This window comes from Oncorhynchus kisutch, linkage group LG2, assembly GCF_002021735.2.
Source record: "Oncorhynchus kisutch isolate 150728-3 linkage group LG2, Okis_V2, whole genome shotgun sequence".
Classification (NCBI taxonomy): domain Eukaryota; kingdom Metazoa; phylum Chordata; class Actinopteri; order Salmoniformes; family Salmonidae; genus Oncorhynchus; species Oncorhynchus kisutch.
Window position 1 is genome coordinate 21,021,067 of NC_034175.2, and position 18,357 is coordinate 21,039,423.

Genomic DNA, 18,357 nt, shown 5'->3' on the forward strand with positions numbered 1-18,357 from the left:
TTTATTTCTAATGGCCACTACAGTTGTTTATCATCTACCTTTAAATCCCACATTCCAAATGAACATTTGACATTCTACAGACTAGAATGTGGAATGTGTTCGTTTCCTTGTCTGCTGTTGGACAGGGAAGTGATCGGCTGCATGGAAAACTCCACAAGGCTCTTGAAGCAGAGCACCGACCTGTCCAATGCACTGCAACTCATGTCATGATGCTTACGTATTAGACTAAAGCTTCACATGCAGGTTTACCATAATGACAAGGTAAACAGGATTCACCCAAAAGCACTCAAGGCTATCTGCAATGGTTCAGCAACCCCATTATGCACTTTATATGAAAACATTGAGGTCCATTGAACCTCACCCAGAACGAAAAATGTGTAAATAATTTCATTCACTAAGCCCTTTTAGGTAAACTAATGTTTAAAGGGTTGAAAAATCAGCCATAGAAGTGCATGTAATCCTGATTTCTCATTTCATTTCACAAACCTCACAGAAAAATACAAACAACCCACTAACTACAACAGAAGAATCTTCTGCGGTTTCTATGACATTACGTTTAAAAGTCCAATGCACATCAGCCAGAATGTTACCCTTCTAAATCATTTCATTCAGTTGAAAACATTCTCGAAGCCACTACAGTCAAACTAATGTGTACATAATCCTAAAATCCCATCACGCTTCAGTTGTTTGAAATGGGCTAATCCCAGAAAATCTTAACCCAAAAAACATACTTCAACTAACAAACTGTGATCCCAGGATTTACATGTTACTGGTAGAAAAACATTATCCTGTGCCATTCAAACAGGCAAAGCAGCAACCTAAATATAGCCCTGATACTCTGGACTTCCTCATACAAGTAAATCAAAGACCGGAAGAAGTAGCTAATTCTATGTATGGCCTATCATAGGGTTAATGAATAATGGGGACAGGCATTGACAAATGTTCATGTTAACAACTATGTAAACGGTCAGACACTCCCATGTTAACAAAAACAAACACTTAGCGCCTAAGGAAGTCACAGGACAAAGCAAGTGCCTGTAAAAAGTTTATTCCAATAGAAAAAGAAAGAGGAGACAGCGGAACCACACTGAAGTCAAACACACAGCATTGTTTTCTTTCAGTCTGGTAGGTGTAATTGGGACAAGAAAAGACATTTACAACCCCAACAACACCTAGACATTGGGCAACAAAAGTGAACTATTTAGGGAAAGTAAATAGGCAAAATCTCTGGTAGTCATCGGCCATTACGTACAAAGCAGTAGCCCTGTCATTTGGAGTAGTCATTTGTTTTGATCTGTCTTGCTGCTGTTTCTGCATCAGTGAGTAGGGTGAAGTTACCCCTATACACTGATGTTGGGTCAGTTTTACATTTCAGGCCTAATGGTTAGGACATGGGGAGGGGAAGCGGATCCTAGATCTGTACTTAGGGGAAACTTCACCCCGGACCCTGCATCATACCAGACACAGGAAACTGACAGTCCAAGTGCATAACATTTCCTTTTCATCAAGCTCCTCTAGCTCCGATAGGTGGTTCATCATAAATAAGCCCATTACCATACAAGTTTTTATCCCGTTTCTTTTATTTTTGGCTCAAGGGCCCCAAAGTTTTTTACATTTTTTATATCACAATTCCTTATGGCAGCCCTGCTTGGCTGTCTATCTCTGAGGGGAGAAAGCCTCTGTCTTTTCTAGTTCCTGTCCTTAGCCCAGCTCTTCCTTGGCCTTGCCCTGTTTGCGAGGCATCTTCTTACTGCTGCTGTCCTCCAGCTCCTTGTTCTTGTAGTAGTGGGGAGCCACCTCCAGCAGCCAGCTGCTGTCTATCTCAATCACCTTGAGGCAGAGAAAGAGGTTCAAATTAAAGGGGGAAAATATATTTACATAAATTCAAAGTAATGTAAGAACAGCACCTTCCGTCCCCTTAAAATCGTATTCATTCTGTCCCATGCAGCTTAAATCTCAACATACAGTATGTACAGTGCATTTGGAAAGTATTCAGACCCCTTGACTTTTTCCACATTAGGCAGCCTTATTCTAAAATTGATTAAATAAATACAAATTTCCCCTCTCAATCTACACCCAATACCCCATAAGGATAAAGCAAAACCAAGTTTAGAAATGTTTGCTAATATACAGTACCAGTCAAAAGTTTGGACACACCTACTCATTCCAGGGTTTTTCTTTACTTTTACTATTTTCTACATTGTAGAATAATAGTGAAGACATCAAAACTATGAAATAACACACATGGAATTAAGTAGTAACCAAAAAAGAGTTAAATTAAATATATTTAAGATTTGAGATTCTTCAAATAGCCACCCTTTCTTTGCCTTGATGACAGCTTTGCACACTCTTGGCATTCTTTCAACCAGCTTGACGAGGTAGTCACCTGGAATGCATTTCAATTAACAGGTGTGCCTTGTTCCTTCGACCTCACGGCTTGGGTTTTGCTCTGACATGCACTGTCAACTGTAGGACCTTATACAGACAGGTGTGTGTCTTTTCAAATCATGTCCAATCGATTGAATTTACCACAGGTGGACTCCAATCAAGTTGAAGAAACATCTCAAGGATGATCAATGGAAACAGGATGCATCCAATCTCAATTTCGAGTCTCATATCAAAGGGTCTGAATACTTACGCAAATAAGATATTTATGTTGTTTATTTTAATATATTTGCAAAAATTCCTAAAAACCTGTTTTTGTTTTGTCATTATGGGTTATTGTGTGTAGATTTCTGAGAATTTGTATTTATTTAATTCATTTTAGAATAAGGCTGTAATGTAACAAAATGTGGAAAAAGTCAAGGAGTCTGAATACTTTCCGAAGGTACTGTATATAATACTGTATACAAAGACAATGCTACCTGGAGCCACTTGATATTACAACAAGACAGCAACAACTCTCCCCTAAAGTTTTACTTTGCCCTTCACGGTGGTGGATTGCTTCCAGATCTGCCTCACACGGAGAAACATACACACAAACATGACCACAAGTCTACTAGTACTGATGCCAGACCTGTCTCATGAACTCCTTGGTGGTGAAGACCAGCTCGTGGTAGATGAGCCAACGGGGCTGCTCCTCGAACAGGGAGCTGTTGGGGTGGACGTAGACTGTCTGCTGGTGCTTCACCGTCTTGTAGCCCCCCTTGCTAAGCCGCGCCGTGTGGTAGAAATACCCCGCCGTCACTGCCTGAGAGAGGGAGAGAACATTTTTATTTGACATGGTTGTCCATTTGAGGTCAAAATACATATTTTTAAATGAAGTATCAGTGAGAGAGAAAGACAAAAGAGAGGATGTATGAGTGACTGTATGTGTGAACGCTGTGAGAGAGTAAGAGTGATCATGTTACTGAGATGGTGAAAATTGACCGCAGAAATCCCAAACAGATATAGTATTTGACAAAAACAGAGTCCTTTCAAACCTTGATTTCATACGATCACATATGCTTCTCTATTTATGCGTGGGAATACTTGGGAAGAGATGTCCTAAATTAAAATCACTTTGAGCTGATTGTGGATTTTTTTAGGACTTGGGGGCCAAATAAAAACACCCAGGGACTGCCTTTTGGGGAGTCCTTGTGTAGCAGTTTTACTAGAGAATGGACTGTGATGATGATGAAGTTGGGAATTGGGAAAGCACGGAGCGTCCATTCAGAGGCATATTAAGTGAACTCAACCTGCCTCTCCGACGGAGTGGCCGGCTTAACACCCAGCATGATTTAAGAACGGTTTTCATGAGCAGACAAAAACTAATCCCATCTCCTATAAAAGGGGTCCCCTCAGTCCCCCAGACCTGGTGTGAAGTGATAGGCTTGTATCTCCAGTGAATAGTGACACTAGAGCAGTGCTTTCTAAATCTGCAGTCAGTGGTTTAAGCACACAGATGTAGTGTGAAGCATATTCACACATTGGCTACACATGTAACAAAGAGTTTGGTGTCAGGTAAGTGTTCGCACAGAAAATTAGAAGTGGAACAAAGTGGTCTATGCCAGTGTTTCCCAGCTCCGGTCATCCTGTAACCCCAACAGCACACTTTTAGTTGTAGCCCCAGATAAAAACACCTGATTCAACATGGAGAGCTTGACGTTTAGATGACAAGTTGAATCAGGTGTGCTGTTTGGGGGTACCCGAGGACTGGGGTTGAGAAACACGGGTCTACACTCTAGGAGGGTGTAAAAAAAAAAAAACATGGTTAACTAGAAGAAACGGTTGTATTTTGTGTTCACGGTCAAGCTGTTTTAAGGTAAGTTCATGGTTAAGCGGTTTTAAGGTGTGTTCATGGTCATGAGGTTAGGGTGCGTTCACAGTCACACTGACCTTGCGGATGGGCACAATGTCTCCGCCTGAGCTGCACACCTCCACCTCGATCCTGTCCATCAGGCCCTCCAGCTGCTCCCTGACATCCCGCGCCCGCTTCATGGAGCGGAACTGGATGAAGTTCTCATAGCACCACTGGGTGGAGTAGCCACTCTCCAGCCACTGAGGGACAAATGAAGCAGTCAATATCACAGACTGAAAACAAAACATAGAACAGCATTTCCCAAACCCTGTCCTAGGGATCCCAAGAGGTGCACGTTTTGTTTTTTGCCCTAACGCTACACAGCTGATTCAATTGGTGAAAGCTTGATGATTACTTGAATCAGCTGTGTAGTGCTTCAGTCAGGGGGGGGGGGGGTTCGGCCCCACAAATATTTAAAGTTATTTTTTGGATTTTAGAACTTGGCCCCAAAAAATACTAAAATCACCAGGGATTCAAAAAAGAAATAAATAGAATAAGTTAAATATAGAAAATATGTCCCAAAATATTCCCACGAAAAATTTCAGTGCAATCAAGGAATTAAATTATTATTATTTTCAAATACAACCTCTTTTTGGGCTTAGGTCTGTTCAATTTGCAGTGTACAAATAATTATGTTCCGGCACCCAGACCATCCGCTCCGACAAAAATCAGCCCGCTGCTGAACATAGTCGCCTTCCCCTGCATTAGGGCATTACCATGGCTAAATGGTTTGCAACAGAAAAACGAAGATGAAGTTCAGATAGATCCTCCATGTTTCTCTTTTTATTTTATTTTTACAGTTGGTGCCAAATGAATATGACCCAGAACTGATACCTTGTATGAGACAAGTGGAAACAAAGTGGGGTAGTATCACATCTTTATCTTAACTATCAAACCCAATCCTCCTGACCTGTGTGTAGACGTTGAGCAGCACCATATGGTCTCCCCCGGGGACCACAAAGTTCTGCCTGGCGTTGTCGGCGTGAACCACCTTGTCTTTGGGTCGGTAGAAGATGGAGTTGTTCACAGACAGCATGGCCGCGATGGTCAACACCTCCTCAGAACACTTATACCTGGAGAGACAGAGGAAGATGGGAAAGTTTAGTGAAATACATTAAGGGGTTTCATGTCCTGTTGAATAATTGTCAATAAAGCACTTTTGTAATAAGAATAAAATACATTATTGAGTGGGGGGGTTGAGAAAAAAAAAAAGAGAGAAAGGGGAATGATGAGCAAGGTAACAGAATAATACAACTACATTCATTCCAGGCCAGTGCCAGGATTGCCATAGAGACTCACTGTTCTGAGGCCAGGATCATCTTGCTCAGCATAGGGTCCACCGGCAGCTCAGCCATCCTGCGGCCCAACTGGAACACAACACTCATTACATGACCTTTCACATCAAATAGTCACACATCTAAGGTATTAGAAGCCAATATGTTCATTCACCTGCCTAATGGTGATGGAATCGATGTGCCCTATTATATATCCTCCCCTGCATTCCCAGAGGTCATTTGTACTTTTTTTTTTATTTTTTTATTCTCACCAAAGAATAAAAAAGGGAAAGACAAAACAGTACAGATAAAAATTAAACAAGCAACCACACCCAAACAAAACAATACACAAATAGAAGTACAAATACAGTTTGTTCAATCAGTTAAACAAAGCGTACTAATTATAACTGTACATGACATACTCAGTATACAAGAAAAATCATGTTTGATTATGTGTGTGTGTATATGTGTGTGAGAGAGAGAGTTAGGCTACATGGAGGTAGTTTGGGTCATCGGGCTGACCCCTAATCTATACTTGAAGTTATTGAGGGATGATGATGTTTTGGCAATATGAAGATAGGAATTCCAGAGTACGAACCCTCTGTATCTGCTAGAGAATTGACTATGTGAGGTGCGGCAGTGGGAAGGGTGAAGGTGTCTTGTGTATGCATGGATTTGGGAATTAACCATTGAAGGGTTTAGGTGGATTGTCTGGGAGGCATGTGTATTTGTAGATGAAGGTGCATAATTTGAGTATATTAATGTTGTAGAAAGACAATATATTGAGTTTCTTAAACGGAGGGACAGCTGGAGCCAAGTAGTTAGAGGAGGTGGCTAGTCTTGTATGTTTATTTTGTGTGATGAGTCATTTGTGTAGGTAGAAAGCATATGTACCGGCCCAGACAATATTGCAGTAAATAATATATGGGTAAATTAAGCTGTAGTATAGTGTCAGGAAGCAAGCCTGATGACTCAAACCACTAATCTTTCTGATGATACCAAAGGACTTCAACACTTTGCTGCAGACCAACTGAATATGATCTTTACAGGACAACTTTTCATCAACTAGAACGCCGAGGAATGTAGTAGATTAAACCTGGTTCATTTAATTCCCAACAATTGAGATTCTGGCTCTTTTAAAAAATATATCTGATTCTTACCAGTAAATACAACAAAGTTGGATTTTTTTATTACATTAAAAGGATAATTTGTTTATATGGAAATTCAGAAAACGGAGTTGGCTTCGTTGATTAGTGAATCAAAATTATTGTGTGATAAATCCAAGTTGGTATCCTCGGCAAAAATAATGGGAAGTATGGTAGAAGACACAGCAGCAAGGTCATTGATATAGATAAGTAATAACAAAGGATTATTTTTTATTCATCTGTGGATTAGTTTTTACAAAAAACATATTTGTGGTCATATAGAATAGTGTTGGTTTAAATGTTTCAACATTCTTTCATACAACAGTTTCTCTAGGATTTTAGAAAAACACAGTAGTACAGATACTGTGCAATAATTTGTAAAAGATATTGGATCCCCAGATATATAGAGGGGGATAACTTTGGCAATTTTCAAATCTTTAGGAACCACTCCAGTTTGCATTGATTTTGGTGAAGATGTACGTTAGAGGCAATGATTTCACCAAAAAGGCACCTCATCATGACTTGCTGCTGATTTCTTTAAGTAACCAATCACCTATATTACATCAGGTGGATAAAACTAAAGCAGAGGAGGAAAATGTCCCTTAATGTAACCCAAGGGATTTCCATCAATGTTTTTGATTTTCGTTGACAGAGAGGAACCAACATTCGCAAAAAAGTTATTTGGATCATTACAGGTCTTATTTCCAACAATAAATTGAGATGGGATAGCCGTAAGAAGCCTTTTTCTTATTCAACTGATTTAACAAGGGAGGAGGGAACGGTGCCAATGCGATTGAAAAGTATTGGAATGGTGCCGTGGTTTTGATAGACAGTCAGGCGTAAGTTACCTTGGTGAGCTCTCCGAGGTGGTTGAGTGCACCCAGTGCGTACAGCTGCTCCAGAGCTAGCACCAGGGTCTCGTGAGGGGGTGGGTCCATGAAATCAAAGTGGATGAGGTCATTAATTCCTGTCGAGGAAAAAAAATATATGCCACTCCAATGTAAAACAAATCGACACATGGGTTTGAGATGCTCATACTGAGGCCCTTTGCTCCACTAAGTCAAGTAAGTCGAACTCATAATAGTGAACTACAGACTATACTTCAGTGGATTACTTCAAGAGGACCTCTGTGCATTTTAAAACGTGTTCTCTCATTTAGCACTGTGACATGACTTATAAAGTGTTTGTTCCGTACCCAAGCTCTTGAGCAGCAGCACCACGTTGCCCAGGTTAGTTCGCTGGATCTCGGGCACGGTGGACTCCTCCATCTCGTGTTTAAAAGCCCACGCAGTGTAGAGACGGAAACACTTCCCAGCCGCCACTCTGCCTGCACGACCTGCTCGCTGATTGGCTGAGGCCTGTGGTGGATCAAAACACAGATGGAATCAGCAAACGGTCAGAATGTTGTCCAGAGAACTAAATCTACAGCCCTAATAAGAGCCACATGAATTACACTTTCTCTGACAATGACAACAAAATGGCTCATTTGAAAACCAAAGCTAGCGTGTTACCCGTGAGCAAGGCGTGACGATCAGAGACTCCATCCCGGTGCGGGCGTTATAGCTCTTCTGCTTGCAGAAACCTGGATCTATGACGTATATGATCCCATCGATGGTTAGAGAGGTCTCCGCAATGTTAGTGGCCACAACCACCTAAGGACACACAGAGTGAGGACACTTTGTACATCAGATAATGTGTTTGTACACAACACCAGAAGAGAACGAGAAACATGGAGGCAGGAATCTGAAGAATGATGTCTTAAGTGGTCAAATCAAATGTTATTTGTCACATGCGCCAAATACAACAGGTGTACACCTTACTGTGAAATACTTACTTACAAGCCCTTAACCAACAATGCTTTAAAATTTTTTTTTTTTAAGTGTTAAGTAAAAAATGGATCAGTAGAAAACAGAAAATAAAACAAACAAATAATTAAACCACAGCAGTAAAATAACAAGCAAGGCTATATACAGGGGTGCCGGTACAGAGTCAATGTGCAGGGGCAACGGTTAGTCGAGGAAATATGGACATGTAGGTAGAGTTAAAGTGACTATGCATAGATTATAAACAGAGTAGCAGCAGCATAAATGAGGGGTCTGGGTAGCCCTTTGATTAGCTGAACAGGAGTCTTATGGCTTGGGGGGTAGAAGCTGTTAAGAAGCTATTTGGAACTCAACTTGTCACTCCGGTACCGCTTGCCGTGCGGTAGCAGAGAGAACCGTCCATGACTAAGGTGGCTGGCGTCTTTGACCATTTTTAGGGCCTTCCTCTGACACCGCCTGGTATAGAGGTCCTGGATGGCAGGAAGCTTGGGGACAGTGATGTACTGGGCCATACGCACTACCCTCTGTGGTGCTTTGCGGTCGGAGGCCGAGCAGTTGCCATACCAGGCAGTGATCCAACCAGTCAGGATGCTCTCGGTGGTGCAGCTGTAGAACCTTTTGAGGATCTGAGGACCCATGCCAAATCTTTTCAGTCTCCTGAGAGGAAATAGGCTTGGTCTTACCCTCTTCACAACTGTCTTAGTGTGCTCGGACCATGATAGTTTGTTGGTGATGTGGACACCAGCTTCACTACAGCCCCATCAATGAGAATGGGAGCGTGCTTGGTCCTCCTTTTCCTGTAGTCCACAATCATCTCCTTTGTCTTGATCACATTGAGGGAGAGGTCGTTGTCCTTGCACCACACGGCCAGGTCTCTGACCTCCTCCCTATAGGCTGTCTCATCGTTGTTGCTGATCAGGCCTACCACTGTTGTGGTTATGTAATAGAATGCTAATTAATTACTTAAAAATCATACAATGTGATTTTCTGGATTTTTGTTTTAGATTCCGTCTCTCACAGTGGAAGTGTACCTATGATAAAAATGACAGACCTCTACATGCTTTGTAATTAGGAAAACCTGCAAAATCGGCAGTGTATCAAATACTTGTTCTCCCCACTGTATGTACGGTCACCGTGGGGACGACATCGTCGATGCACTTATTGATGAAGCCAGTGACTGATGTGTACCCCTCAATACCATCGGAAGAATCCTGGAACATATGCCAGTCTGTGCTAGCAAAACAGTCCTGTAGCTTAGCATCTGCTTCATCTGACCACTTTCTTATTGACCGAGTCACTGGTGCTTCCTGCTTTAGTTTTTGCTTGTAAGCAGGAATCAGGAGGACAGAATTATGGTCAGATTTGCCAAATGGAGGGTGAGGGAGAGCTTTGTACGGGTCTCTGTGTGTGGAGTAAAGGTGCTCTAGAGTATTTTTCCCTTCTGGTTGCACATTTAACATGCTGATAGAAATTAGGTAAAACTGATTTGAGTTTCCCTGCATTCAAGTCCCCGGCCACTAGGAGCGCCGCCTCTGGATGTGCGTTTTCCTGTTTGCTTATGGCCGTATACAGCTCATTGAGTCCGGTCTTAGTGCCAGCATTGGTCTGGAGTGGTATGTCGACAGCTATGAAAACTATAGATGTAAACTCTCTTGGTAAATAGTGTGGTCTACAGCTTATATGTCGACAGCTATGAAAACTATAGATGTAAACTCTCTTGGTAAATAGTGTGGTCTACAGCTTATCATGAGACTCGACCTCAGGCGAGCAAAACCGAGACTTCCTTAGATTTCATGCACCAGCTGTTGTTTACAAATATACATAGGCCGCCACCCCTTGTCTTACGACCGCTGTTCTATTCTGCCGAAAAAGCTTAAAACCTGCCAACTGTATGTTAATCATGTCATCGTTCAGCCACGACTCGGTGAAACATAAGATATTACAGTTTTTAACTTCATTGGGCTAGGGGGCAGCATTTTCACTTTTGGATGAAAAGCATGCCCAGAGTCAACTGCCTCCTACTCAGTCCCAGATGCTAATATTATTATTATTAATATTATTAGTAGTATTGGATAGAAAACACTCTGAAGTTTCTAAAACTGTTTGAATGATGTCTGAGTATAACAGAACTCATAAGGCAGGCAAAAACCAGAGAAAAAAATCAAAAAAGGAAGTGGGAAATCTGAGGTTTGTAGTTTTTCACCTCAGCCCCTATTGAAGATACAGTGGGATATTGGTTATGTTGCACTTCCCTAGATGTCAACCGTCTTTAGAACCTTGTTTGATGCTTCTACTATGAAGTGGGGCTGAATGAGAGGGGAATGAGTCAGAGGTCTGCCAGCAGCCACGAGCTCAGTCACGCGCATTCACATGAGAGGTAGCTCCGGTTCCTTTGCTTTTCTACAGACAATGGAATTCTCCGGTTGGAACATTATTGAACATTTATGATAAAAACATCCTAAAGATTGATTCTATACATCGTTTGATATGTTTCTACGACCAGTAATATAACTTTTTGGCATTTTCGTCCGACCTTTCCGCTGGAAGTTGCACGCGCGTTTCGATTGGTTTACCTCCAAAAGGAGGTATATGGACATAAATTCTGAACTTTATCAAACAAATCAAACATTTATTGTGGAACTGGGATTCCTGGGAGTGCATTCTGATGAAGATCAAAGGTAAGTGAATATTTATAATCCTATTTCTGACTAATGTTGATTGCGCAACATGGCGGATATTTATTTTGGCTGGTTTGAGACCTGAGCTCCGTACTCAGATTATTGCATGGTATGCTTTTTCCGTAAAGTTCTTTTGAAATCTGACACAGCGGTTACATTAAGGAGAAGTTTAGATAAAGTTCCATGCATAACACATGTATTTTCATCAACATTTATAATGAGTATTTCTGTAAATTGATGTGGCTCTCTGCAAAATCACAGCATGTTTTAGAACTACTGAACATAACACGCCAATGTAAAATAAGTCCTATGAGTGTCATCTGATGAAGATCAAAGGTTAGTGATTAATTTTCTCTCTATTTGTGCTTTTTGTGACTCCTCTCTTTGGCTGGAAAAATGGCTGGGTTTTTCTGTGACTTGGTGGTGACCTAACATAATCATTTGTGGAGCTTTTGCTGTAAAGCATTTTTGAAAATCAGACACTGTGGCTGGATTAACGAGAATTGTATCTTTAAAATGGTGCCTAATACTTGTATGTTTGAGAAATTTGATTTATGAGATTTCTGTTGATTTGTATTTGGCGCCCTGCAATTGCATTGGCTGTTGGCGAGGGGTTCCGCTAGCGGAACGACAGGTTAATGTCTCGTTGGTAGGATATAAGTGCTCGTAGTTCATCTATTTTATTAATCGATTGATTGTACGTTGTCTAATAGGAGCGATGGTAAAGGTGACGGACCATCGTCCGAGATATCTCCGTCTTTTCACTCCTGCGAATGACGGGGATGAGGGTCTTGTCGGGTGTCTGTAGTAAATCCTTCCTGTCCGACTCGTTGAAGAAGGATTCCTCCAGTACGGGGTGAGTAATCGCTGCCCTGATATCGAGAAGCTCTTTTCGGTCATAAGACATGGTGGTAGAAACATTATGTACAAAATAAGTTACAAATAATGTGAAAAAACATACACAATAGCACAATTGGTTACAGGATCATAAAACGGCAGCATACTCCTTCGGCGCCATTAGCGTAAAATGCGCCAAATGACATAGTAGAATAGAATCTACTACATTGACATAAGTGCAGCATGAAATCTACAATAACCTAGGTTGGGTTGGATTTCCATTTGGGTAAAGAAAATAATGCATACATATTTTTGTTACATCATTTGATCACAGAGGATAAAACATATTTCCAAAGTGGTCCTTGAGCAACCCCTAGTGGCACAAGTTTAAACAGAAGAGGTCCTCTCACCTTGCGTGAGCCAGGGGGTGTGGGGCTGAAGATCTTGGCCTGCATGTCTGAAGGTAGGTTGGCGTAGATGGGAAGCACCAGGAGCTCCGATATCTTAGAACCCAGACGCCTGCATCTCTCCTGCAGCAGCTCACAGCAAGTCTCAATCTCCTCCTGTGGAAATAGAGACAGGAGAGCGGTAAGGACAGACACCGTGGCAGAAATCTGTGTGTCATTTATTTATTTGACCTGGTAAGTTGACTGAGAACACATTCTCATTTACAGCAACGACCTGGGGAATAGTTACAGGGGAGGAGAGATGAATGAGCCAATTGGAAGCTGGGGATGATTAGGTGGTATGAGGGCTAGATTTAGCCAGGACACCGGGGTTAACACCCCAACTCTTACGATAAGTGCCAGGGGATCTTTTAGAGACCACAGAGAGTCAGGACAACCATTTAACGTCCCATCCCGAAAGACGGTACCCTACACATTAAAGAGACACATATAGAATGAATAGACTTAAGATGGTTGCTGATGTAGTGTGATTCACCAGATGAAGTGTGATTCACCAGATGAAGTGTGATTCACCAGATGAAGTGTGATTCACCAGATGAAGTGTGATTCACCAGATGAAGTGTGATTCACCAGATGAAGTGTGATGCACCAGATGAAGTGTGATTTGTAGTAGGCCTAGCTAATGTGTAGTGACTGATGTAGGATCTGATGTTGAGTGAGAGCAGATGTAATGTGACGTAAGTAGCCGAGGTAGATGATGTAGTAGCTGATGTAATGTGAATGTCAGCGTTGAGGTGAGGGGTCAAGGTGCGAGTGTGCCAGACCTGTCCAGTGAGGAAGACCAGACAGTCTCCGGGGGGCTGTGTGACGTGGATCTGTAGCACCGACACAACACAGGCCTCCAGGTAGTCTGCCTCAGGAGCCTGAGAGAGCGAGAGCGAGCGAGAGAGAGCGAGCGAAATAGTAAACAATACCAGAGAGAAAAGAGTACAACAATAGAACAGATAATTGACATCCATCTTTGACTTACATTAGTGTCATCCAGCACTTCTCACGGGTGAAAAGGGTATTTACAGTCATTCAAAGTTATGCCTATGGCTGCATTCCGTTTCTTCCACCTTCTCTCAAAGAGCGCACTTGATCACTTCCTGTCGCACATTTAAAAGGCTCTATATTGGTTTAAACATTGCCCGGAGGGAGTTTTCATGTTAAATCCATCGTGGGAAATGCGCAAGTGCACACTTCAGGAGAACGGTGGAGAATGGGGATGCAATCTTTTGTCCTGAGGCCATTTTACTATACAGATGGTCAGCAGAGGTACCTTAGTGTAGAAGATGTCCACAGGGAACCTCCTGCCGGGGATTCTGAATACCGGCGCATCGTCAAAGAAGCAGGAGAAGCGCTCTGTGTCCAAGGTGGCGCTGGCCACCAGCACCTTCAGGTCCGGACGGAACCGGGCAATGTCCTTGATCAGACCAAACAGGATGTCTGTGTGCAGCGTCCGCTCGTGGGCCTCATCAATGATGACCACACTGAGAGAGAGGAAGGGATCATTTATTGTTATACTGTCATACTGACTAAAACAATATGGCAGGGAATTATTTTATTTATTATTTTTCTAAAACACAATATACCACTTTTAAACATAAACCTCCACATATGGAAAACATATAGTGGTACCTGTAGCTGGCCAGATCAGGCTCTGTCAGGAACTCCCTGAGCAACATTCCGTCAGTCATGTATTTGAGTACTGTCCTCTCTGACGTACAGTCCTCAAAACGGATACTGTAGCCTACCTGATGAAGAAAGGGGTAGTTGGACAAATACGATGAGTTTATGTTTTCTACCATAAACAGTAGGAATTATTTATGCTTCATCGGAGTGACAGAGAGCGGTTGTGCCATTTTCACCTCGTTGCCCAGCTTGACGCCCACTTCTTGTGCCACCCTGGCTGCTACAGACATGGCTGCCACTCTACGGGGCTGGGTACACCCAATCTTCATGCCTCCATCATTGTAGCCCTAGGAGATGTAAACCCAGACAACAGGTCAACAAAGGTAACATACACAGAAAATCATCATGCCACAAATGGATCAGGGTGGAAGACTACAATTTGTTTTAAAAAATGTTAGTGAAAATAGTGACAAAACACTGAAGATTCAAGACGACTTTGTCAAACGTACACACAATGTCCAATGGAAACGTGTCCTCTGCTTTTCTCTAACCTCTTTGATATGTGTCCATAATAATGTTTATGGACATGGCCCCTTGAATAATGTGTACCCACCGACTCCATGAGGAACTGGGGGATCTGGGTGGTCTTGCCGGAGCCCGTCTCTCCCTCGATGACCAGGATCTGGTGCTGCTGGATGGCCAGGAGCAGGTCCTCTCTGTAGGGGAACACGGGCAGGCTGCGTCTCACCTCTTGGATGGACTGCTTCTGGACCTCCGCCTGGGACAGGGCTGCCTGCTCCTGCTCCTGGAGACACACAGCATACAGAGATGAAGACAACATTACAATTGCACTGTATTGTTCATTGTCACATGGAGATTTGTCCTTGGCACAGTTAGAAATACTCCAGAAGCTCAGGTGTGTATTTGTTGATCGCTATTGAATATGTATGGAATGTAAAATATTTTCTGAATTTGAATTATGACAATATTTTGTTAGACTAATATCCATAACTATAGCTTTATTTATTCCTTGCAATCTATCACAGATAAACGCTTTAACGTTTAACAACCCACCTTCTCATCCTGGGTTCCCTTCATGATGACGGCACTGCTGACAAAGTTGATCATCTCGTCCTCCTCCAGGATCAGCTGGTACTTCTCTCTTTCTGCCTTCAACCCTTTCTCCCTCTCCTTCTTGGCCCCGAAGATGAGCGAGGCGGTCTTCAACCTCTCCTCCTCCCAGCGACCCTGCTCTCCTCCACCCTCCATGGGCATCTCCAACTCCAGCTCCATGTCCCTCTGAGGAATATCCTGGAGAGATGGAGAGAGAGAGAGAGGGCGGAGATAGAGGGAGGAACAGGGAAATAGAGTGAGCGAGATGTATATAATCAAGCCCCGGATCCTAGTGTTTTACACCATTTCAACAAGAGTACTGGCTATCCATGGCAGGACCATTACCAGCCAACTATCTCCTCCTTACTTTACTCCTCTTCTCCTCCGGCATGTAGTATCTGTTCTTCCTCTCCTCTTTCTCCTTGGCGCCGGCTTTCTTGTAGTCCTTGGCCAGGTCTCGGAGGTTGCGCTTGTACTCCAGCTCCTTCCGCTCCCTCTCAGTCAGCGCGTCCGTGGAGAACAGGTACTCCTCGTCGGCGATCTCCGCCTCCAGGTCCTCCAGCTTCTCAGCCTCTCTCTTTGACAGGTAGTTCCTGCGAGACTCCTTCCGCAACTCTGGAAGCTATAGAAAAGAGGAGAAGATAGGTGACCATAGACATATAATGAATCTGAGGGGCTCTCCCTGTTCTAGTAATTCTATTTCTACTGTGTTTTTTTTCATACTTAGACGATAGTCTATTATACGATAAGTTACTGGGAATTTGAATAATGTGCTCACGATTTTCTTGTGATCCTCCTCTGCCATCTTTAGTCTTTTCTGAGCCTCCTCGTAGCCCTGGTGAAAAGGTCATGGAAAAACATTTAGCCAAAAATCAAAACACACCTACAAGTACACTAGTAAGTCAAATGGACTGGGTTGGGTTCCATCATTGATTGTCAATCCCACCTTCTTGTCCGTTCTCTCCATGATGTTCCTCGTCTTGTCTTTATCCTTCAGTTTCATTCGTTCAGCAAAAGCATCCCTCTCTTCCAGATCCAGTACGCGTTCTCTCTCTTCCTTCTCCCACTCCTCCTCCTCCTCTTCATCCTTCTTACTGGACTTCTGGTCGCCATGGCCCAGCTTACTACTGAGAAAGAGAACGGGCCTTTTAGAAACTCAAATCACAATCTAAGTGGAGGCTTGTTCAAGCAGGCATTGAAGCCACAGAGGAGTAGCAGCTGAAAAATAGAGACTACACAGCATGAAAACAATCAAAATATTCTAGGGTAACTGGCTTCATTGTTGTAATGTATTTATGGTTGCAATTCAGTTAATGAGACCATAGACCCCTGAAGCTGCATCCTGTCTCCCTGAAGTCCATACAAGTCAAATACAGCTGTCAACATTTAGCTAAAAAGCAACAAAAGAGAGGAAAGCAGGTAGAACGTGTCACAAGCAAGCAACATGAAACCCCTTTCAAGGTTGATTACCTTTTAGGGGTCTCCTCTTCACTAGATGATTGACTCTCCTCCCTTTTCCTGAGGTGCTTCCTCTTATCGCCTCGGTCTTTACTTTTCTTCTTCTCCTTCTCCCTCTCTCTCACTGCCTCTCCGTCACTCTCGCTGTCTGACAGTAGGGTGTAAGTCCGATTCTTCCTCTCAATCTCCATGACGTGTCGCTCTATCGCTCTGGCTGGCTTTTCAACCACTTGCTTACGAGGAATCTGAAACACATAGATGCAAGTAATTTCTAGATGCTCATAATATCCACAGTGAAAATAAGAAACAAGCACGCCGTTAAAACACAAAGAAAGCAAATCATTTGACCTTTTCATACAGTTCCTGTGCAAAGGCGATCACTCTCTGATTAATGTCGATGGTGCCCGTCGACTTGAGGTGGGCGACAAAGTCTTGAGAGCTCGATGATTTACGCGCGGAGCCGATCATGAACTGGGCGACATATCTGTCACTAAGGCCAAGGATGTCATGCAGACTGTCACTCACCCATTGTTCTAGGTTTGCCATTTTTGCCTAATTGGGAGACAAAATCAGTTAGCTACGGTATACAGTAGATGTAGACAGAGAGTTGTATTGTACTAGGTATCACAGGAGGCTGCTGAGGGGAAAACAGCTCATAATAATTGCTTATCCTGCTCCAGTCTTTACCACGAGCCAGTTCTCCTCAATTAAGGTGCCACCAACCTCCTGTGCTAGGTATATAAAATGTCATATGAATAGGAAACTTCTGTAGCAATGGTGATGATGTAGCAGGGAATGGCTGGCACAGCAAGATTCACATGCTACACAAGGGTATATTGAAGCAATAAGGCAGGGGGGGGTGTGGTATATGGCTACGGGCTGTTCTTAGGCACGAAGCAACGTGAAGTGGCTTGATACAGCTCTTACCCATGGTATATTGTCCATATACCACAAACCCCCAAGGGGCCTTAAAGGTATTATAAACTGGTTACCAAATGTAATTAGATCAGTAAAAAATATTTTTGACAATATATTAGACAATATACCACGGGTATGACAAAACATGCATTTTAACTACTCTAAGTACGTTGGTAACCAGTTTATAGCAATAAGGCACCACGGGGGCGCGTTGTGTCGTGCAGGAGAACAGCCTCATGTGGAGTTGCCTTGCTGCTTAATTAGATAACGAAATAGATCCGCTGCATGATCTTAAGTAGGAACTATCGAAAAGAAAGCCCTCCAGCTTTTCTTTACCTCCTTTATTTGCTCTTTGAAGATCTGAAGAGAACTATGCATTACATTGATAGGTAGCTAGCTAACCACCTTACCTTGTTTTGAAACCTTCACGCAATGAACATGGGGGTGATCTATGAAAACAGCACAACATGCAGCAGCTAGCAAGCTTAGCAAAAAGCGAGCTCAGTTTAGATGAATTTGCTTCACGCCTGGCTAATACGTGGACGTTTAACTAACGAGCGAAGTTAAAATGACCTCTCTCAATACTAACAACAATCATGTTGGTTTCAATTACACTTGTTAAGCTAAACTTATCCACAACTTCTTGCTAGCTGCCCACTCCATCCATGGTGCGACAACCGGAAGTGGAATCACGTATTTGAATAAGTCTCTGGTCGCATTCTGCCCCCTGGTGTACAGAACAACTCAATCA

General features: G+C 42.8%; 1 protein-coding gene across 2 annotated transcripts; it reads right to left on the reverse strand.

Moving 5' to 3' along the window:
- Positions 1–1,032: 1,032 nt before the first annotated feature.
- dhx16 (DEAH (Asp-Glu-Ala-His) box polypeptide 16) lies at positions 1,033–18,347 on the reverse strand. 2 transcript variants are annotated; one of them, XM_031790502.1, is made up of 21 exons: positions 18,017–18,347; positions 17,037–17,240; positions 16,701–16,933; positions 16,177–16,357; positions 16,009–16,065; positions 15,598–15,852; positions 15,192–15,428; positions 14,731–14,922; positions 14,354–14,464; positions 14,124–14,239; positions 13,765–13,975; positions 13,268–13,366; positions 12,447–12,599; positions 8,210–8,350; positions 7,894–8,056; positions 7,547–7,665; positions 5,579–5,646; positions 5,190–5,352; positions 4,318–4,479; positions 3,017–3,190; positions 1,033–1,830 (listed from the first exon to the last, which is right to left on the reverse strand). In XM_031790502.1, the coding sequence occupies exons 2-21, from the start codon at positions 17,232–17,234 to the stop codon at positions 1,702–1,704; spliced, it is 3,162 nt and encodes a 1,053-aa protein (XP_031646362.1). In that variant the 5' UTR covers positions 17,235–17,240; positions 18,017–18,347; the 3' UTR covers positions 1,033–1,701. The 2 variants fall into 2 exon arrangements, with proteins under 2 accessions (XP_031646362.1, XP_031646365.1); XM_031790505.1 differs by having other exon boundaries at positions 16,177–16,354; positions 18,017–18,277.
- Positions 18,348–18,357: the final 10 nt, after the last annotated feature.

Coding starts and splice junctions, on each gene's coding strand:
- dhx16 (XM_031790502.1), bottom strand. CDS start 17,234: ATGGCAAACCTAGAACAATGGGTGAGTGACAGTCTGCATGACATCCTT. Junction 16,934..17,036: donor CACAGGAACTGTATGAAAAG/GTCAAATGATTT, acceptor TATGTGTTTCAG/ATTCCTCGTAAGCAAGTGGT. Junction 4,480..5,189: donor TGCTCAACGTCTACACACAG/GTCAGGAGGATT, acceptor TTTGTCCCTCAG/TGGCTGGAGAGTGGCTACTC.